This window comes from Amblyomma americanum, chromosome 8 (assembly GCF_052857255.1).
Source record: "Amblyomma americanum isolate KBUSLIRL-KWMA chromosome 8, ASM5285725v1, whole genome shotgun sequence".
Lineage (NCBI taxonomy): Eukaryota > Metazoa > Arthropoda > Arachnida > Ixodida > Ixodidae > Amblyomma > Amblyomma americanum.
Genome location: NC_135504.1, coordinates 13,137,474 through 13,160,406, shown reverse-complemented (window position 1 = coordinate 13,160,406; position 22,933 = coordinate 13,137,474). Strand labels below are relative to the sequence as shown.

Sequence of the window (22,933 nt, the reverse complement as noted above, 5' to 3'; positions counted from 1 at the left end):
ACATTTTTCAACGCGAAAGAGTTTATGAGTTGAATTTTTCATATATTCTAAGATTTAATTCGCTCTAGCGGACATTAGATCCTCTGATTTGCCGTAATCAGGCTTACATTTTTCGCTATTAATATTTTTCATATCGTCAAAAGCGCCACCTTTTGGTCTTCTATGGCGTTCTGAGCTGCTCGATGCGGCCGATGAAAAATCTTTAAGATTTTGCTAAGCATAAAAAAAGTACACATTTACGTTCAGTATTTCCTTAGGAGTACGTTGTAATATTCGAATATTCAATATAATCTTCCAAGAATCCTGGACATGTTAGCGTCGCTATTGCAGTGGAAGCAATATTCGAATATTCAATATAATCGTCCAAGAATCCTGGACATGTTAGCGTCGCTAGTGCATCGGAAACAGTATACTAATATTCAATATATTTGTCCAGGATTCCAGGACATGTTAGCGTCGCTAATGCATCGAAAACTTTTTATTCTTTATTTCATACATGCATATAGTTAGAAGAGGGCAGAATAAGCGGGAGGCGATCCATTTCGCACGTAGGGCTTCTCTATTCTTCGCCATTTCCTTCTTCGTTATTACTCACCGTCACCTACCACCTGCCACGGTTGGCATGTAGAGGGTTTAAACAGACGAACCCGGTACGGTGGCGTCAGTTCTTTCCAGTAAATGGGCATTCTTCCGTTTGGTGACGTAACTATTTGTCAGGTGACGTCACGTCCTTCCATACAATGGAGTTTTCAGGCTCTGGTGAATTCGCTTATGATGCCACGTCCACCAGCCAATCAGTGATGTTCATGACAGGCGTCGCCGGAGGATGCCGGAGAGCGCAGGATTGTTGCTCCGATGAAGATTTTAATTCTGTCTCATTAGTAATATTGCTTATTTACTACCATGCAACTATATATATATATATATATATATATATATATATATATATATATATATATATATATATATATATATATATATATATATATATATATATATATATATATATATATATATATATATATATATATATATATATATATATATATATATATATAGATGGCGGGAGTTAACCTGCGCACAAACAGCTTGACCAGCCCACAGCTCTTGCCTACTTTATACTGGATTTAGCGAGAAACAGCCGAACATCATAGGGACGCACATATAATTGCCTAAACTAAGAGCCCATTCCTCTATGTGCATTACAATTTCCTGTATGCGCCTCTTAAACCTCGCGCTCGCATTTCTTTCCATTGCTATCCTACACTTGTGCCAGGCATTGCATTCCCTGTGTTTGAGATAGAGGCCATTAGAAAATGATAGTACTTATGTTGGCGTGTTCTCTCCTTAGCAGGCGTAAGCCTAACACGACGTTGCAGCAGGGAAACTGACTCGTTGGCCGAACGCCAGCGGATCCATGGCTTCCGCTTCTGTATTAGTGATGAGACCCGTTCACAACTCCTGATCTTTAGGAGCTTCCATTCACTGCATTGAAAATGATTCTGCAGGCAGTGAGGAGTCATCGCACTCTGATCATCCTGGCTTTTTCTGCGCGTACACAATGCGCCAATCCGTTGGCTGAGAGTTCGGGTCGTTTGGTTTTTCAGCACAAGGCCACCGGTTGATCAGCACGGCCGTTTCTCAGCGACTGCGAAGTGCAGGATCTTGCAATGTGAAACGTGTTGCGTCTTGATTACCCTAACCACAAGAAATGCCGTAGAGTATTCATTTATGCTTTAGAGGAGTTTTTGTTGAGCAGCTATTTACGGAGTTTCTGCAGAAGTATATGTATTAATCGAGGTTACCTTTCAAGCTTGAAAATACACGTTTGCTCGTCTGTCCTTCAGGTCTGACTAGACCGTAACCACTGAGCGGTACCCCAGCTTAAGCGCATGTGCCAGTGCTCTAGTTGTATAACGGACGCTGAACTGATTCACGATAATAGGAATGCACGCCGACGCAACGACTGGCTTTTGCAGCAGGCAAGCAGGATCCAATAATGCACGTTTACATAAGCTGACTGATATCAGTCAATGTGGCCTGGTCATTGCCGATGGATTAGTTTCACGTAGTTGGCGTAACAAGGCAAGCTGTTCTCGCGGTTAGCCAGCTCCGATATCGTGATTCGTCCTCAAGGTAGCCGGCTTCGCTGCGGGCTGTTAGAAGTTCCTGTCGTGTGCATTGATATGATGGACAGAGTTTATTGAAATGAAGGCTCACGTGTGCTATGAGGAGTGTGGTAGTGGAGGGCTGCGTATTTTATTTCGAAAAGCAGTGGTTCTTTAACGGGCACTGACATTGCACAACACACGGACGTTAGCGTAATTACCGCCGAAGTGCGGTTACCGCGGCTCAGTGCCTCGGACTCCGTGTACGAACTCCAAAGCCACTCTGCCATTGTGATGAGAGCTTAGTACGAATTAGTTGAATGGTGGCTTCCTCTTCGCAGGCCAGCATAGTGCGCCGCCAACTCGGCCACTCATTATTTGGTGTAGTATTTATTCACTGGCTTTTTTAGTCGTCTGTAACCCCTCGTTTATATGGCGGTTTAAAAAGAAGCAGTGTTTTTCTTTTCTCCTGCCGACTCAACAGCGAGTAGGTGGTAAACCCTAAATATCATGTGGATGCCCACTGTTCTTAGAATCATCTATGTGTGGACGTACGGATGCTTATGAGCAAAAATAACATTGAGATACAAATTACTCTTTATTTTTTGTAGCGAAGCGAAGTGCCTGCACACCTAATTATTTTACAAGGAGAGGAAAATACTATGAAAAACAAATAAACTCCGTCTTCACATTCTGTAGTGCATGCCCCAGCCATGGTATTCAAGTGAGTTAAGAGGCAGGCGCTCACCTCTTCGACGGTGGCGAAGTAGTCGACGGGGAACTCGTCGTAGAGGAACTGGTGCACGATGGCCGTCTTGCCCACCCGAGCCGCCCCGAGGACCACCACACGGTAGTGGTCCTTGGCCAGGTGGCCACCCTTGTGTCCACTTTCTCCGTGGGAAGGCTGCAGGGCCGTCAGTGAAGGCACCTGGCTTGTGCCAGGCATGATTGTTCCTTCAGCTACTGGCTCAGGAAGGAAAGGAACGATTCCCACTTGTCTACAGGACGACAACGCAGGCTCCAATCAAGGAACTTGCGACCAAGTTTCTACCCTGCGGAGAAAAAGAGAAAATTCAGATGTTCGGTGGTGCTGTGTGAACGCAGCCGTCAGGGACTCTGATAGGTTAATGACTACTACCCCGTTTTTATTCACACTCTCAGTCAACCGCGACTGCTAAGTTATCTCAGAATGGCTAATTCTCACCCATATTGGCCAGAACATAGTCCTCGCAGCTGACAGGTATAGATGTTTTGTTTCAACCAGGAAGTTACATGCTTCGTGTTCATACCAGAGCTCTACGCAGTCCTTTATAAACCAAATGGCGTCTTTCAACTGCAGCCTCTACCGAATACAGGCACGTTGTTCTGAAGGCGCCAAAAATATCGTCGACATCTTAGGACCCGACATGCTTTGCCAATAAAGGAATGCCCGGTGGCGAAGCAAGGTTACGGCAAACAAAAGGTCTGTCGAACATAGTGCGTAATTCCGTCAGCCTACTTCCACTCTTTCTGATGTTGGTCAGCAGGGGTGGCTGAACAGATATAAATGATAAATAGGTTTGAACAACAAGATACACCCCTATCAGCGAAGTGGCCGGCCCTGTTCTACATATTAACTGCAATTATGGCACTTCGATTAAGAGAATTAAAATGCAATGCACGGTTGCTATTGCGAACTGACACAGCGAATTTTAATTGTCAAAAACTCAGAGGGCACAGTGACATTTCAATAAAGCATGATTTGAAGAAGTGTTCTCAGTAGGCGTGTGCGACTCTATGGCACACGCGGGCTGACTTGGAACGGAGAGAAATTCCACCTAGGTGCAGGTGCAGCGGTGCGGTCGGTTTCAAGGAAGTGAGATTTGACTGCTTGGTTTCGAAACCAGCGTTTTGATCAATAAAAAAAATGGCGGTGGTTTAGCTCTGTTTAAACCTGGAGTGACGCGATAGCTACAGCTGGCCGAGTGGAACTTGCTCAGTTGAATTGCAAAGTCAGTCTTTCTCCGCTCCGTTTCGCTGGGCGTTCCTCCTTCACCTACGTCCCACTTGACACGGCGCATGCGCACAGCTGTGGGAGCTCGGTTTCGCCGGCGCGCCGCGCCGCCGGCAGCAGCAGCTGCTCCGCACCACGTGGCTGGTCACGTGACCAACCACGTGATCAGCCACGGCGCCGCGCCGCCGGCAGCTGCTCCACACCACGTGACAGCGTGGCAGCGCAGCCACGCTGAAGGCTCGAAATGCTACCGTAATGTAGCTATCGCTACAAAAAAGAAAGGTTGTCACGCCCAGGCGACAGTTTGAAATTCGAAACCTCCATTCCGCTGGATGAAGTGCAGCTTAAGGCAAAATCTTGCCAATCGAACTCACTTAATTTCTCACATTTTTTTATACTGTCTGACGCCCTCGGCATCACATGTATTATTTCCTTGATAAGAACTAAACGTGACTGTAACTTTTTTTCCGACCATGCTGCATGTCCGCCTGAAAAATATCTCTACAAAGCAGAACTAGCAGCTGTGTCACACAGTTCGAAGAAATCGGTGCCATTGTTGTGTCTGCGCTCCGAAGGAACAAAAAAAATTGAAACATTTTTTCTTTATGTATTATAATATCTATCTACTAGACAACGGTAAAGCGTGGACTCCATGCACGTGAAAACTCGCGCGAACGCGAAGGCGACGGCGGCAAGCGACGAGCGACGCCGTCGCGCGAAGCAAAATGCATGTGTCGCCTGCCGTGTCGCTCGGATCTGCACCCACAGAAAATTTCGCTTGTCGCCCGGAAGTCCCCCACGCGACTGGCCAATCAGAGCCCCCCAAAGCCGTTTCCGGTTTGTCCACGGTTTCTCACGGGTACATCTCACGAAACCAGCCCGTCGTCTTGGTAATCGCCACCATCGAGAAAATATTTGGTTTTGTAGCTGAGAGGAAAACCCGCATGATTTAAATAATGAAAACAATCTACTTGTTGGGTGCGGAGGGCTAACAGCATTTGGAGCGGGCTACGCGAGCGGGCGTACTGCAGGGAGAGATGCGTGTCGAGCCGCGGGTACCGGCGCTCGATCCACCGTGAGGCTGCGCTCCAACTGTGCAGAAACACTCGCGGCGCGCATTCTCACTGGTAAATTATAGTTTGCTCACTTACAATCAGATTACGGGGACAGTTTATGGGAGGCACCGAACGAAAGCACACCTCCCCCGTGAACCCGAGATGTGACTTCGTCTCCGCAAGCACGCCGTTGGTTATCTCGTGTAAAGGATTGGGCAAGTTGGTCAGACATGCTTAACGGAATAATGGCGCAGATCAAGTGACAGGACAGCAAGAGAGTACACACACAAGCGCCAAGGCGCTTGTGTGTGTTTGTACTCTCTTGCTGTCCTGTCACTTGATCTGCGCCATTATTCCGTTAAGTTGGTTATCTCCACTGCCGCTACACCGCTGCTGTAGAGGAAATATTCCTTTGGCCCTGACTATGAGGCACACTCACAAAATTTTAAGAGAGAGAACAGGTTACGGGCGTGTTTCTAAGCTTGAGTGCGCAAAGCACGGAATCCGCTGCGCACGTCGCTGGTTCGCGTCGCCTGCCGCCTTCGCTTGCATGGAGGTTGCCCACAAGCGACGGAGCGAGCGTCGCCGTGCCGCCTTGTCGCGTCGCTTGCTCTTTCGCGTACATGGAGTACAGGCATAACACAGACGCAGACTGGCCCGTTGCAAGGATAACAAGGAGAGGCTTCACTAGCAACCGATTTACTTCCCAGCAAAGCGGCCCAATTTAAATAAACTCGAAGTGAACGTATGTGCTTTTGCCCTATAGTTTTCTGGACATGGGAGTGCCTATGTTTTCGTTTTTTTTTGTGCCTGGCGGGAAAGATGAATTGGCAGTTACCTCTATGAAGGGCGGAGCAATGGATGGCGTTTCCACTGGAGTCAACGCCACACCGTCTTCGTCACAGGCAGGATCGCGAGGCAGCGCCACTGCACTTCGTCCTCGAACACCTCCAGCAGCAGAAACACAGCTACTACGTTTCGCTGGGCCACGAGAAAAGCCCGGGAATAAATAGAGCACGCTTGCGTTGTCGAAACGCGCAGCCTACGGTGAGCTTCCGCAGGTCAGCAGCGAGCAGCTGCGCCAGGGAAGAAAGGAAGAGGTGGAAGGGAAGGGCAGCATAGAGAAATTTTTTTTAAAAAGCCTAACAAAACAAAAAAAATGAATATCGGGAACGAAGGCTTGTTGACTGAATGCGTGCACAAAGTGCTCTTCTCAATAAACTCTGGAGCTAAAGAAACAATAAATATCCCAAAGTAAGTGTGTACCCTTATATACATATCGGTCGCAATAAACCAAGCTTAATAATTACCATCTTGCCTGTTTCCGCATAAATAGTCTGCGTTGTTATATGAGCAAGTGTGGTAATGGCGGTCTGACTAAGCGCGTTGCTCGAAAGAAAGGTTCGAATATGAGCTACGGATTGCATTATCCTTCATTTTAATGTAACTAGGTATTCCTAGTCTGAGGACCTAGATAGAAGCGCGAAATGCAAATAAAATAGATAAACCTAGACATCATCATCATAATCCGCCTGACAACGCCCACTGCAGGACAAAGGCCTCTCCCATGCCTCTCCAAATAACACTGTCCTTTGCAAGCTGCGCCCATCCTATGCAAGCAAACTTCTTAATCTCATCCGCCCACATAACTTTCTGCCGACCCTTGCTACGCTTGCCCTCTCATGGAATCCACTCCGTTGCCTTAAAGGACCAGCGGTTATCTTGTGTCCCCCTCTGTAGTATCCTTCCCCTCGCACTAGTCATTTACCTGTTGTTTGTTATATTGTTTTTGTCTCCCTTAAGACCACGCCTTCCTCTTGGTTATAATTAAGCTGTTCTTGATTTCAATAAACAGGTGCAAGTAGCGCCTGTCCCGTGTCTTTCTTTTCCTGTGTGCTGTGTTTTTGAGCGCTTCATCTACTCAAGCTATGAACCAACTTGACCAAGAACGTGTTCTACTGAAATATCTTGGCTTCGCATTGCATGCCCTGCCCAAGTCCATGATATTCAAAAGGAAGTGATCTCGGCTTCCAGTGGAACGCTAATACATTATGAGTTAAGATCAACAAAAAGAACTGGAAGAACAGAGGAAAAATCTTCAATGTTTTCTGGCCTCAAAACATCGGCAAGCACATCACCCTAATCACGCATTGCCTCTACGACAAAGGAATACAACTACATTAGGAGTTTTTGCAACACTTATATCCTGCTGCGTATCTACTGTGTCTATCAGGCGTTGTAGATGACACCGTTGCATTGACGTTTATGACTATTATTTTGTATTGCTATGTTGCTCATTTTAAAACAAATCATCGTGAACAGTCCTGATCGACAAGCCGTCAAGGCAACAATCTGAAATGATAACGGCAATCGGAGACACTGAATATCTCTATTTGTTCCCCTGCTTTTTTTACTTGGACAAGGCATTCAAGTTTGTACTCGGACATTGAACTCCACCCTGTTTATTTCCCTGTTCTTCGCTGAAATTTTTTCGAGTTAGAGCTGATTGACTCTGAGTGACGTCTCAACTAGACACAGTTGTCCGTGTTTCGAACGCAAAGGCAGGCAGTGCCAGCTGTGCGCTTTGCCTCAGATGGGACCGTGTCGGATACTTTTTCTTCTGTATTTTTCAGTTCTTGTAGAGCCCTACTCGTCTCCCCCCCACCCCCCCTTTTTTTTCTCATTCATTTTTCTCTTCATTTCTTCCTGCTTTTTCCTTCGTGTTTCTATTTATACTTTGGGTGCCGACACAGACACCGGCCCTCGCCTCTGTCCGTTCTGGTGCAATGTTTGCTCGGTCTACAGTTAAGCCGATTAACTCTGACATGTCAGACACGAATTTGCTACTCTTGTTCAACCGCTCAGTGTTATGAGGATTAGGTAAGAAACAACGGCTACAAAAAAAAATCAGGAACACTAAGAGAGAACTGTTGACGAAAACTGCGTACTTTGCCTCTAAGAAACTAGCTAAATAATGCTGGCAGGCCATCTCCCCCAGTTATGTTTAGGATTAAAACAAAGAACTAATTAACTTGTAGCGTATCATATACAAATGTCGTCCTGCCACAAATTCTTTTCGGAGCCGCCGGCATCATGGGGTTTGACGAGCAGCCAGTTATTGCGAGCTCTCTGCGCTGGAGTCTTCGTCGGAAGTTTGTCAATGAATTTGTTTTTTTTAGCTTTTCATTAAATGAATAATGTACTTATTTATTCATTCCGTCAGAATGCCCTGGAACAGTTTCATGCCGGAGTGTAATCATAAAGGGGGTAGGTGCACAATGCAGCAAACGAAAGAAATACTCGAAACACTTGATCCATAGCTGCAGCGCTTCTAGGAAATAAAAAAAAAATTCTGGTAGATTCCTGTTCGCAAATCTGCACAATAAATAGTGTTTTTTGTGTTCCGGCATGAAAGAGAAGAGTTAATGGCTGCAATTTTTCTTAGTTTAAAGGAAATCGTCTAAGAAAGTTACGGCGTTGATAAAGAAATCTTGGCTGGCCGCACACAAGTGGTCATAAAGAGGTCTGACATCAGTGGTGTATGGAAGTGTGACGACATTTATGTAAAAAAGCTCGACTTCAGATGTGTACAAAATTGAGGCGTCGTCTGGAAACAAAAGCGGGATATACCGGATACGCAAAGATGTGATTTAAGTGTTCCATAATTGTGACGTCATTCGTGTATGGAGGCAGGACCTGTTTGGAGCGCAAAGGCTGGACGCTGCGTTAATGAGCGAATCAGGGAACATGAAAGAAATGTGGAGCAAAATAGGGAAGGGCCAAATTTGCCTAAGCATATAAGGTCTTGCCCGTCACGCTCTTGTGAGCCATGTTTTTCTGGTGTGCGAATTTTATCAAGAAGTAAAGACACAAAAGCCAGGGAATTAATCGAAGCATTCTTTATTGCTAAGAAAAGAAGCATGTGTGTCAGCGACACGTCCATATCGTTGTATAGGGCAGAGAACGATTTTTTCACGCGTTCGCTGTCATATCAGATTGGAACATGATAGTATTCCTTGCGTGTCAGCTGGTATATATATGTTTGTCGTGCCTTTGAATAAATCAGTTGTGAGTGGCGCTCCGTCCCGTTTATCTGCCTTGTCGTCTGTCTGTTTTCGCGCCTGTAATCCAAAGGCGTCATGTATTTGCTTATACTACTTCCCGGAGAAGTGCGTACCGCGTTAAAATGGTTCACTGCGTGAGCACGAGTAGGAAAGTAAAATTCGTTAACTCCAGTTACGTGTTATTGGTGAGCCTGTACAAGCATGCTTATGACGTAAACCCTCGAACAAACAATGTAAATTGCCACAAAAGAGGAGGTGCTGGTTGAAAGCATTTCAAGGATAGCGTTTTTTTTTCACGTGATGTTTAGACAGTTGCCTTCCGAGTTCAAACGCTTGTTCGCCAATGCATGGTGGTCAGTCAATTTTTATAGGATAGGTACTGGAGCAGTGGCTTTCTTTTATTCGCAGCCAAGCTTCTCTTACGTAACTGCCACTATTGATCGCGTTTATAGATGGCTACCGGTACACGCTATTGTTTCGTTGGCTGACACCAGCTAATCACATAGTGATGTTACGGAAGAGTGGTTATTCATGAGTCCCTGCTTGTCTCCGAGCCCGCGAAGTTGCGCATGTTTAGAAAAAGTTCGTTTCGTTGGTTAATTCGTTTGCCTTTATCCAGTTTGTAATAAAAATACTTGTTTTCTTAGATTATTGAACGCTGTGCTGTCTAGCGGATTGTGGTTACTACGTGTTTTGAGTAACTTGAGCGAATGACGAATGAATAGAAATAATATGATGAACTGGGAACAGAAGATAATGTTTTAGTATCCCGGAACACTGTTTAGCTGAGGTATCCCACATTATAATTTGAAAATTCATCACGGAGCTTCCACATAATAAAGCAGGCAACAGTGCGGGCCATCTCAATAGGTTAAAATTGTAGTTCGGGACACTTCTTTTTCAGAATTCGTCCTTTTGCGTTTCTACTAGCTTTGTCCTTGTCACGAGTCCTCGTCTCGCCCTCGTCTTTCGCGCTGTAGCGAGAATGGCAAACCAACATGCCCAAGCTTCCACGTTGTGCGAATGCTCTTATTTTTGTAGCCCTTCATACGTTCGTAGCACCGAATGTTTAACCTACCTGTGTGCAGTTTGCCGGCGGACGCATTGTAAAAACGGATTAGGTTCTCTTGTAGAACATTTCTAAGCTTTTGTTGCAAAGACGTCCTGAATTTTTTTTTACTCTCACTCCTATTGACCGACCCAAATCTGCCCACACTTTTATCCAGACCCCATGAAATGAGGCCTCTTTCAATTCATGCGAAGAATTTTCAAAGATTTGGGGACGCGTCACCGGAAAATATTGAAACACTTGTATAAAAATATATAAGCACCCTTACTTCAAGGCATTTTTCTGCGCAGAATGCATAAACAAGCGAGCATGATTCGTTTGACTCTCACGCCATGCTGTCTCTTAAGACATCTCTATCGCATTTCCAATGTAGTCGAGTTTAACAGCGGCATGAGTGGCAACTTGAAGTATATAAGAAGCCCCATACATTACCGCAGAAGCACCACAGCAGACGGACACCACATGAGGACAAATGTTATTGTGAGACTATAAAAAGAACACAAACAAAGTGTCCCTGCCCGTGCCACTACGTATAACGACCTTACCACATGAGCACAAAATTATTGTGGGACCATAATAAAAAAAAACGAAAAATAAAGTGTCCCTTCCCGTGCCACTAAGTACAAAGGGCCGAAAACACATGAGGACAATCGCACTGCGCGAATCCTCAGTCACAGGTGGCCCTACATCGTGCTTACACACCCAGGGATTGGACACAAATTTCAGCTGCCACAGCCAAGGTCGCCCAATGACAACACCAACCTAAAGCATTGAACAGTTGTCCGAATTTGTAGTGAGAACTCCGACTTATAGCTATAAGACTAAATAACTGGTCCAGTGCCGTTTATTTGCATCCACACTTACGTGGTAAAGTACAGTACAGGTCTGCAGTGGTGTTTATGGGATTATTGTTTGTTGCCCTCGCCTGTAATAGAAAAGATTAACATTTCGAGTTCATTCACTTCAAACATAGTAAAACCGACAATTCTTGCCTTCCTATAAATGCAGCGTGCTTATTGTGATACTGACGGTGTTTATGAAACAATTATGAAGATGTTTATGATTATTGTTTCCACGTAGTGGTTACGATTCTTGAAATTAAGGCCAGTAAATTGAGAAGGTTGTTTTTTAATATAAAATTGCGACAGTTGCCTGTTGAGTTGGCCTTTTACGTCAACGTCCTGGTTGTTTTTATGGTGAAGACATTCGTGCTGTTGACATTTATAATGAAGGTTTCGAGGAGTAACAGCTGCTGAGATCTCAGCAAGAACCAGGTTAACAAAGGGACGGCATTGTTATGCTCCTGCGGGCAGCGGTAAAAGATTTCCGCGCAGTTGCACCCTTTCTATAGCCGATGGTTATCGACGGCCCGTGTACGGCATTTATCGCGCTGTGCACTTCTCAGGCTACCTGCCCTTTGCACGGACCCAGAGCAACAAATTCATCACTGTCATTTAGACAAAAGACAATGGCTGACCCGCAGCTTGACCTTCCCTAACTATGCCAGCTCGGTGACAATGCATCAGGCAGAGCACAGGGAAAGATAGCCCCGTTTGCAAGGGTGCAGGTGGGCCTGAGCCAAACTGAAATGCTGCAGATTCTATTTAAAACTTGCGGAGGAGGTTTATCCTTTGTTGCTCACGACCCTTCATCATCGTTTCGTTACCCATAAAAAAATGCTGCTTTCAACACCAAAGTAAAGAATAATGCGCCCTAATTGCCTGTAGTTATGAACATACCGCCTCCTCGGTTTTCGCCCTTTTCATCGTTTACTTATCGACCGCTGAAGGGGGTAAAAATGTTCGCTAAAACGAACTGCAAAACTTAATGCGCGCCGAACTCACTGTTACCTTCCAATTTTAGCAAACTCAAGCCGAACTCACTGTTACTTTCCAATTTTAGCAAACTCATGTAGTTTACCGCATTTACGCTACTTCTTTATAAATGGGAAGCCTACATCAATTAATTAAATGCGTCGGACAAGTAAACAGATGAGCCGTGGCAAAACTTGCAGAGAAGAGGGGCAGGGGCGGGATAGAAAATTTACCATCATATTGTTGTTTTTCACGCAAGTCTAAAACGAGGGGAAAAGTTTTTTTCCTTCTCACGCAAATATGTCATCGGCTTGCTCTGCAGCACCACCGAATAGAAAAGGAACTTTGAACCTGCGTTGCACATAGCCATAATTTTCCTGTCTGCTCCCTTTCCCCTCTCTAACCTGCACTTCCTGAACAGAACGCGCTGAAGAAGAGGCTAATTCGGGAAAATGGAGCTATAAGACGACACTCCACGAGACATGGGTTAGAGAGATATAAGGATATAACGCCAAGAAAAGTTTACCGTAGGAACCAAACGCGCAACCAAAACCACTTCCTTCCAGACGGGCAGAAATGATGATGGAGAACAGCCACGACCGTAACCTTTCAGGGAAAGCTTTTCCCGACAAAAACAAGTAGGAAGAGAAATGCGAGGAAAGAAACCGGGAACGGTGAGGAAAAATAGGAAGGTGTGGAAAACGGTACCATCAAAAAAAAAAAAAGCTGACAGACAGGTCGATAACCCAGCCGGGTACCCAGGTTAGATGAAAGACATCTTAACCACCGACCCCCCCCCCCCCCCCCCCCCCCCCCCCCCTCCCACCACCCCAGCATACCAGGAGCATTGACGCTAAAGCAATCTCGCATAGTTTTGTTCTCAGCCAGAGTGATTTGTATTTTTCTCTCCCTCTTCCTTTCTTCCGGGATCTCCTCTTTAACCATTGAGCCTCTGAGCAGCGCGGCAGAAACGCGTGTTTTAAATTATGCTTCTCTTGGGGGGAGGGGGGGGGGAGAAGGGAAGGAAAGAAGAACGAAGCGGGTCGGCAGCGCGTCTTGACAGCAGGCTTCAGACAGGTTTTGTTATGCAGCAAGACGAACTTTTGCGCTGAGCACCGAAGCCTGAACGACAATGAAAAAAAAAATCGTCTCGTTAGTGGCTTAATTTTGAAAGACTTAACCAAAACGAACTGCTTGCTTTAGCTGTCATATTAGTTACTCTTTTCACAAGTCTTTGATTAACAACGCTACCTTTGGGAAATGGGCTCTCACCTCTTTATGATTTCATTCTTGTCATTCTGTGGCAATGCAACGGCGCTAATGAGAACATTCAACACATACCACATTGGCTTGTTGCTATTTATTTACAGAAAACTGGGTTATCACCTTTTTCCGCACAATTTTCTTTACCAATACTGCCAGGCTGGAACATTCAAAAACTACTTAAGTAGAGTCGAGCTTCGGCTTGGTGTCTGGGCTCCCACGCTTCTGCTTTCGCTGACACATCGTAAATTCCGACGGCAGTGACTAAGTGTTAATTCATGTCGCAGAACGGCGGTTGTGGTTGAAAGCTCTGTTCGGGTCTGCGTAGCCAAACTTGGTTAACGAATTCTGCATTTTATTTTCCTAACGAGGCGGGTGCGATTCCTCGCGCCCCTTTCTACCCGGCATGCCGTCAGTTTCTTTTTTCGCATCTTTCAAGCAGTACTAGATGTTTTTACTTTGTCAGAGTTCATCAAGTCCACTTATCAATAAAAAAGACAGGGCTAATCTTTTTACTTTACTGTATACCCACTTTACGTCACTATACGGGTCTGTTGTATGCAGGACGTTAAAGCAATGCGCAGTCCGTCTGTAAGCTATCGCTGTCAAGTGTACGGACGTGTATTATAAAGTTCACTTCAAAGCCGCTTTGAGGGAACTTCGAGTGTCCAGGGAACTAGACTGACGAGAACCACCAGACGTACCAGCCAACTTTTAAGTGCGCAAAGTTTCTTCTCATCTTGATCCGCAAAGTTGCATTTCTGTTTCGTCTGCAATGTTTTTCCTTTGTTTCTCTGTTTCCCCGAGTTCGTTAGCATTTCAAATGCGGAATCTATCGGCTAGTTTTCTCTTCCTCATCTTGCTTTCCCTTCGTAATGAACTGCAGACTAATGCAGCATAAATAGCATATACGAGAGAGACCACGTTTTTCTTGTCTATTTGCATTCCGAGCGAGGAATACTTGGTTTCGCAAGCCTAGAAAACAGCATCTCGCACTACTACTCAGATTTCTGAAAAGACGCGGCCTGTCTTCCTGTCTTCTCCGCGATCGTGCACACTTCAAAACCCTGTGCGTACGCCCTTTTTATATCGTACTCGGGGAACTTAAAAGGAATGGAGAGATTCTATTGACTTTTTTTTTCTCCTCACGTTATTGTTTTTTCTTACGTATTTTTTTAGGTTAGAGCGCATGTAATGTTGGAGACCCATTGCAGAAGGCAGCTGCGAGCTCTTGCAGCGCTAGCATGACTCACAAAGTGCCATGAAACGCATTATTGGACGCTAAACCTTGTGGCTTCAAGGTCAATCGCATGAGGAACAGCTGAAGCTCACATAACATGTAAGAGAGCCCCCGGATTAACTTTCAATGCATTGATGCCGATGTGAGGCTGCACCGAATGGCTGTCGTGCCGCGTGACGCATACTAACCACCGCCAGCAGCTAAAGCACTGTACCGCTCCTGGAATTTCTCCGGTCTACTCAGCTGAGGTTGGCAGCAGCAGCATTCGCAGCTGTAGAAACAGATGAAAGGAAAGACGAGCAGGTTAACGACAATAGGGTTCTAGTTTTCTGCTCTTTCTTTCAGAGGGAGGGGGGGGGAGGGGCGAGCGTAGAAGGGACATAATACAGTCGCCTATGTGTACTCCTTTTATATTACTTACTAACTTTTTCACTTTATTTTAACGCATGAACAATTGTGTTTTGCAAACTTCAAGCCTCCATCCGCGGTGGCCCTCTCATTGCAAGCGTGAGGTTTCTACCGGCCTGAGTCGTATTTCATCAGCGGACGCATTTTAACTCGCTGCAACCCCTACCCAGCTTCCATCGATCGCCGACTGCCTTAGGCGAGGTACAAGGCAGGTACCCCGCTGAGGGTAGGCTTCCAAGAAGCCTTTCGGCAGACGAAGCCGCTACGCGAAGTATTTAGGGCTCTCGCTGCCGTAAATCACGATGTCGGGATAGGAGGTTCGATCCTCGTATGGATCGAGACGTCCTGTGTGATTATTTTCTGGTAAGCTAAAAGGATTAAACATTTCCTCGTACCATGCCTTTACCTACACTCACTTCTTTACGGCCAGCAGCGGGAGAGAGCTGTTCATTGCAAGCCACCGAAAAAGAGATGAAAAAGAAGTGATGTGGGGAGGAATGATGGAAATAAACGAAGGGATCAAGGAAAAGACAAAGGAAAAAGGTGACAAGGTGAAGAAAATATATTGAGATACATATAGCAAGCAAATACGCAATAAAGTGCAGGTTGGGAGGGGCGAGACAGGATGAATGAATAAATACCACAGGTGCGTACCACAACCGTAACATCGTGGAAGCAACCACAGCTCTAAAAACAATTAACCTCATTTCATGGATTGAGGCTTATCTGTGTGGTTGAAGCTATTGTCTTAGAACTGATGACGGATGCTCTGATCATTCACCAGTTAAATGATGCATCCCACAAAGGCCTGTTGGTGGGTCTTTATTTTTTGACCTAACAGTCATAATTAAGTTTTATGCTTACGACTGCGTAGCCTATAACGATATTTACAATTCCAGAAAACAGGCTGTAAAATATAATGTCCTTGGTAATTGAGACCACCGAAAGACTTAATCGTAACATCGGCAATCTCCCGCCAACCTACGCAAGATGCGTGGGACGATTATTGAAGCCTATTTAAGCGTCGCGGTTCTACAATAAAAATTTAGTGAACAAGGCTTCCATACGGAAGCCGAACGGTCTGTTTTGACAAAAACCTTTGGTCGGCGTCTGCCTTTTTTTCTGTTCAAAGGAGTTATTTATTTATTTATTTATTTATTTATTTATTTATTTATTTATTTATTTATTTATTTATTTATTTATTTATTTATTTATTATTGATACCCTCAGGGCCAAAGGCATTTCAGAGGGGAGTGGTTACAAATCACAGAAAATGAACAAAAACAAAAATTCAACATACAAGCGTCATGTTCCTGGTTATACAATTCAGAAGTAAGCATAATATGTAAGTGCAAGGTAAGAGAACAAAACAAGGGAAACTAAAGTAAACAAAGGAAATGGAGAATGATAAGTACATTTGTTGTGAACCTTAGTATACAATGTTAGCTAAATTGCTACGGAAGCGCAGGATGTCTTGAATGCAGGCTGTCGATCCGGGAAGGTGGTTCCAATCTGCTGATGTACGGGGAATGAACGACTGAGAACAAGCTTTTGTTTCGTGCGACGTTATACCGACCTTGTGAACGTGGTCTAGCCGTGGAGAGATGAAAGACGGAGGAGATATCAATTCATCGCGTAGATTGGGACAGTTGTAAAAAATTTTATGAAATAAACATAACCTTGAAAATTTTCGACGGGAGGCTAAGGGTGGGAGGTTGAGCGTGTTTTTCATGGAGGTGACACTTGCAGTACGATTGAAGTTAAGTAGGATGAAACGGGCGGCGTTATTTTGTACATATAATGTTGTAGCAAATTTTGTAGTACGCCATGTCACAGAGTATGGATCGATTGTTTGGGACCCGTGTACTAGAGGCAGCGTAAAGAAACTAGAAGATCTACAAAATAAAGCCAGTAGATTTGTACACCGTGCACATAGTTGGCGTACTTCCGCGAGTGCTCTGGTAAGAAAGCCAGGTTTGGACTGTTTACAAAAGCGGCGCAAATGCGGCCGATTACACGCAGTTTCTGTTCGCCTTTTGAACCTGGTATGCGCAAAAACGTGCACGTTGAGCTAGTGTGCAGGCGAACCACCCGATTATTTCGTAATAAAATCTAAGATTATTCCTGCCATACGGACACATTCATGAAATCCTTCTTTCCAAAGACGATCTGTGGATGGAAATGCCTATATACCAACCAGCATTGAGTAATGCCCAACTACTGAGTAATTTGTAAAAGCTTTTGAGCTGTACTTATCAATGCTTTAAATGCTGCTACGTGTGTCTCATTTAGTTTTTCACACAACCTTCCAACTGCTGTTTTGTTATTCGTGTCTTGTTTATCTCGGTCCGGGGAAGCGGGCTTGTTGTGCTTTGACCTGTTTTGCAAATGGATTACCTAGTTCGGTGGTTTCATACTCCCCTCCTACTTACAGATTCTTTTTTAAGGCTAGCAATACTGTATAAATTAATAAATAACACGCTAGAATCTGGTGAAGACTCCGTGGTAAAAATATATAGATGGCAACTGGGCTTTGTTGTTCGTATGTACTTTTCTGCTTGTATTCTCTGCGCATGTTTTGCTTCGTCCGTGTCTGCGTCAGTCGCAGCCATTTCTTAGCGCATCGTTAAACATTTTCTGGACCCACGCAGTCTTTCGCGTTTTCCGCAACCAGTGCATTTATATTCTAGCTGATTCAAAGAGCAGCTGAATTAGCTTTAACGAAACTCTCTTGAACTTCTTCAAGGTAATATTTTTATTTTTCGAGCTAGTGCTTCGCCGAAGTCGGCTGCATAAATGCTTATAATAAATACTTTTACCAATGCGGCCTTTTCTCGTACTCATCGCGAGCTCTTTCAGAACTATTAGGCTTTTAGTGCTAGTTATTTATTTTTCCTATTTCTTGCACTCGGAAGAAATTACTTATGTTCAAAGTAAAAGAATGAAGCGTTAACGAGAAAGAAGCATGCTGTCAATATTGTCTATGCTGTAACGATACTCTCTAATGTCTGCAACTTCTTATGAAGTGACCATCACTATGATTACAGTTTACAAGAACTTTAATTGATTTGTATGACAAAAGATAGCGAAACTTTCCCAAAAACATCTACAAAAACGTACACATAGCAGAAGAAGCTCACAAAACGCCAATCACTCGCTCGCAGTATTAATAATGTGGAGTTTGGCAGAATTTGGCTCAATCTGCGTCTGCTCGCGAAGTCCTCCAAGAGAAGCACTCTATAGTACGCATTTTAGCAGAAGCCAAATCTTCACAGTCTGCAAGGCTTTCCACAGATCAGTAAAAAAAAAAACATACACTTTGTATTTTCCCTTATGTTTCCCCGAAGCTCATCTTGTATTGCTTCATACACATTTCTTTCCACATTTTTTTTCGCCCGCGATCTCGCTCAAGCGGTCATAATCACAGAAGACGTGCCCCTCGTAGGTGCGTTACAAATCAAACGCTGAAATGAAACGTCCAAGTGGACGCTTCACAGAATCCATTCAAAATAATTGAAAAATATGTCTTGCTGGTTATTGCTTTGCTTCTTTGATTGTGCTTGAGGGGAACTCTCCTCGTTAAATTATTCGCTAAAATGATGAATTATTCTCCTCGTACAAAAAATTCTTGCAACGCTCAGCTAACGTTCCGGATATTTATCGAGCGAATCGAAGCGTAACCACTCCAATGGTAGAGACAGAGCGTAAAGGCCTAACATAAACACGTGAGGAAAACGATATTAACCTGATAAAAAGCAGATGTGGCGCTCATGGAATCACGAGCGAGTACCCGAAATAGCAAGTTCTAATACCTTTGGCTACTCCATAGACGTGGAGAGATTCTTTCCCTTTTTTTATTGTTTTATCTATGCCACGTGTGCTCATCTCCTTGCTGCTTAGGACGTCGTGATTAATAGCTGTCAGCTCGTTCCGCGACCTCTACACATCATTATTAACGTGAAAAGGCTGTGCCAGCATGCCAGTATTAGATGTGCTAGGCGAAAGTTCAATAATACACGAACAGGACATCACCACATCAATCATCTGTATTGGATTTGTTAGCTGTGTGCGTGAACGCAAAAGAAGTGTGCTTTTTAGTCATTCTGGCAAATAGTTTGTCAAAACCTTACGTCCTATTGAAATGGACCGGTCTTGTAACCTCACCGATTTAGCTGAATAGTTGTTTAAGCTAGAATTGAAAAAGATGTTTTATTCACTGCCTACAGTGGCGTGAGCACGTGCTATTTAGATTTGCGAAATTCGCCGAGGTTGTGCCGGCAATGACGGTCAGTTGGAAACGTTCGCACATTGCTTCCATTTGCTTCGGCTTTGGAAAGACAGCCGAGGGTAATCTCACATCTGGGGAGGGGACAAGTACGAATAATATCCGCAGGGTGCATACTCTGCACTTGAGAACATGCATTGGATCTTAAAGGTCAAAAGAGTGACTACACGCGTGGAGGAAAGCAATAAGCAGAACAAAAAGTATACTTCTGACCAATGTCGTGTGATTATCTTTGGCTGCGTGGAGTGTATATTGTTCAGTTTCCTGTTGCTTGTAGCTAAGATAACCGACTGGGAGAAATTCCAACATCGGCCGTATAAAAAACAAGAAATGTGTTGCTTTTCTATTTATTATATATGAGCAAATTAGTGTGATGCATATCTTTTGTTTGTAAAGCGTCCTGTGAAGTGTGCGCATGAATCAGCCGGTTCTAAACAAATATATCTCCCTTCACTGTATAAATATATATCACCCTTCACTGTAGAGGAAGAAAGCACGGGCAGTTCGCGTTTGATATTCGCAGAGCTAAGAAAACCTTTTCGTTTTGTAATTTGGCATTTTTCAAGTGCGCTAAGCGGAGGTTTTTTTTCTGTGCTAAATCAGTGAACGTACAACGTAAAACACTCACTGTAGCCGTTCTAAAATTACTAAGCCGGCAGTATAAAGTCCCTAGCTGAATGCATTCTCTTCTGTAGACAGACAGTGAGAGGTAAACAGAATCGACATCATAGAGGTGGGAACTTGTTGAGGACGATAACCCTACGCAAACTACTGACTCTTTAAACTGGCGACTGGCACGATTCTCAAAGCGTTGGCCCTAGTCATCACTAGTGCAATCACAATGACAAATTGCTCTCTGAAAAACTTCAAGAGAATGAACTCGCCTGAACTTTGTAGCTGCAATTGACCTGAGCGCTCGTCTTTTAACTCATCAGTGCGGCTTATCACATAGTTTTCAAGGAAGAACTTGAAACTTCTGGTTTGAAGTCTTCAGTGTAACCATTCGTTCCATTTCCTTCCTTCCTTCTCCTTCTTTCATTCCTTGCTTCTAGCCGCCGCGTTGGCTGAGTGGTTATGGCGCTCGGCTACTGGCCCGAAAGATGCGGGTTCGATCCCGGCCGCGATGATAGAATTTCGATGGAGATGAAATTCTAGATGCCCGTGTACTGTGCGATGTCAGTGCACGTTAAAGAGCCCCAGGTGGTCGAAATTTCTGGAGCCCTTCACTACGGCGTGCATCATAGCCTGAGTCGCTTTGGGACGTTAAACCCCAATAAACCGTAAACCTTCCTTGCTTCCTACCTTCTTTCTTTCAGTCCTTCCTTCACGCATTCATTCATTCCTTTCCTCCTCTCTCCTTCCCGCCTGCGTTCGTCCTTCTTTCGTTAATCCCCCCTTCTGTCTACCTTCCTTTCTTCCCATCTTTGTACCCTTCTTTCGTCCTTTCTCCCTAACCTTTTCTCTTTCTGCACACATTCATTCCATTCCTTTATTCTTTCCTTATTTTTGCTTTTCTGCCTTTCCTTGTATTGCGCTGTTTTTTTCTCTCGCTGCACTTCTCTTTCCTTCCTTGCTTTTCTTTCTTTTTCTCACTTGCAGAAGTCCTACTCACTGCGTTATTCACGCCCTGTGCCCCAGCCAAGGCAATAAAGGTCACCAGAGTTTCTGCATGCCTTGAGCACACCTAGCCGCTCAGCGGATGCAGTCCGGTGTCGCTCTTACTAGCAGATACATTATTAATTTAGACGCAACTGGATGCAGCCGCCTACTTCGCCTCTCGCCTCGCGTTACTGTGCCCCCCTGTAGTCGAGCCAGAAAGGCAGTCGACGCGTCGGATCCCACACAGCCTGCGAGTAATTGGTAAACCTTGTGGCCAGCTTTATTAAGTGTGGTTCCCTTCTTACCTTTTTATACACTGTCCCTGCCATGCGCCTATAGATAGTTATGGAGCGCGACAGCGCACATTAGGCGACGAAAGCAAGAAGCAGGTTCGACGCACTAATATACTAATGTTTTCGTCTGCATCGCTGAATAGGCACGTACCATGCTAGCTTGATTTGAGAGACGAAGACGACGAACACGGTTGTGTTTATCATCTGCGGCTCTGTCAGAGAGGGGAAAATGGCAGAAATCGCGAACCTCGTCCTTTAGAATATGCATTCTGCGCCGACAGTTTATGTGCCATCAGTCGAGTGCGGAGTTTGTGGGTTTCCTTTATGCATGCCGTGCATAGCGGAATGCGACGGATGTTGCTTTCATAGGAGACGACAATGATCTTTGACACTGTCTATGTCGGCCTTTCAGGAACAAGATAGGAAAATCAGCTAATTTACTTTTTTTTTTCCAATAAGGAACCTGTGGAGGAGAGGGGAGGGGGTGCTTTACACCCAGATGAGCTCTGAGGGCATGACCTTCACCGCCGGTGCTCACATATGCTGACGTGTTTACTTTTATCTTTGCTACTTCTTCGTTTCTTTGTGTTATTTATTTGATTTCATGTTTATGCTGCACTTTTGAGCTGTTATTTAAGTGCCGGACATGCGCAGTGCTTCCCTGTAAGCCATGAAGGGAATCCCAGCTCCCAGAGTTATGGTACTATGTGCAAGTTCGTGGGATCGAATCCCGACCGCGGAGGATGCATTTCAGTGCAGGAGAAATGCTCATAGGGTATTGTGCTGTATGATGTCGCTGCGCGGCGAAGCACCAAAGGTATTCGACATTAACCGGGGCCCTCTACCCCGGCGTCCCTCATAGCTCATGTGCATCTTCGGAGTACCTCGAGTGTGCAAGAGTTTTAAGTGTTAGAGCAACATTGAGATCATGCCTAGCCACACTACGAATTTTCCGCAGGGTCTGTACAGGTCAATATCCCTCATGACGCGCAGTTTGTTTTATAGAAGTATAAAAAAACTAGGGGTTCTGAGCGCAATATTAGGCGGCAATTATATGAAGCAATAGGCCGTCCAACAAAATTTATATAGCAAGAATTTATCTTCAGATTTTGATTTTATCACAATTTATGTTTAATTTCTGATGACCCATCACTGATAGGGAAACAAATCGTAGCTTTGTTACATGCGAATTGTGAAGCACATTCGTCGCTCAGAGTAAGCTTAGAGCGACGACAGCCATCAACCTACAGATGCGACAGCGTAGCAAACAATTTAGTATGAGCGGCCTTTAGCCTCGCGTTCTTTGTCGCAGCCAAATGTTTGTTTCACCCAATGACGTTATATCTATTAAAAGCCGCATTACCACTTTACGCAGCGAATGAGCAAATGTGCCAAAAAACAGAACAGCGGTTATGATCAGACAAAACAAATGAAACACACATTGGCTGGTACTCACCGATGAATACCTAAAAGCCATGCGAGCAATCGCAGCGCCCGAGCCTCACTAACGTACCCTTGCCGCCGCCAGCCCCCGCTTTGAGCTTGAAGAGCTTCAACGTACGAAAACGCTTTCTCGCCTTTGACTATGCTATCTTATGAGAAATCGAAGAAGGGTACAAAACAAACGCCCCGCCGCGGTGGCTCAGTGGTTAGGGCGCTCGACTACTGATCCGGAGTTCCCGGGTTTGAACCCGACCGCGGCGGCTGCGTTTTTATGGAGGAAAAACGCTGAGGCGCCCGTG

The 22,933-nt window shown here is 44.8% G+C and overlaps 1 protein-coding gene across 1 annotated transcript in view; it reads right to left on the bottom strand.

Moving 5' to 3' along the window:
* The window catches only part of LOC144100048 (GTP-binding protein Rhes-like), a 64,338-nt gene that overhangs the window by 13,851 nt on the left and 27,554 nt on the right, over positions 1–22,933 (bottom strand). Inside the window, exons 2-3 of the mRNA XM_077633097.1 lie at positions 5,995–6,232; positions 2,857–3,160 (exon numbers count right to left, since the gene is read on the bottom strand). Coding sequence (XP_077489223.1) covers positions 2,857–3,054 — 198 coding nt within the window. The 5' untranslated portion in view covers positions 3,055–3,160; positions 5,995–6,232. The remainder of the gene's footprint in view (positions 1–2,856; positions 3,161–5,994; positions 6,233–22,933) is intronic.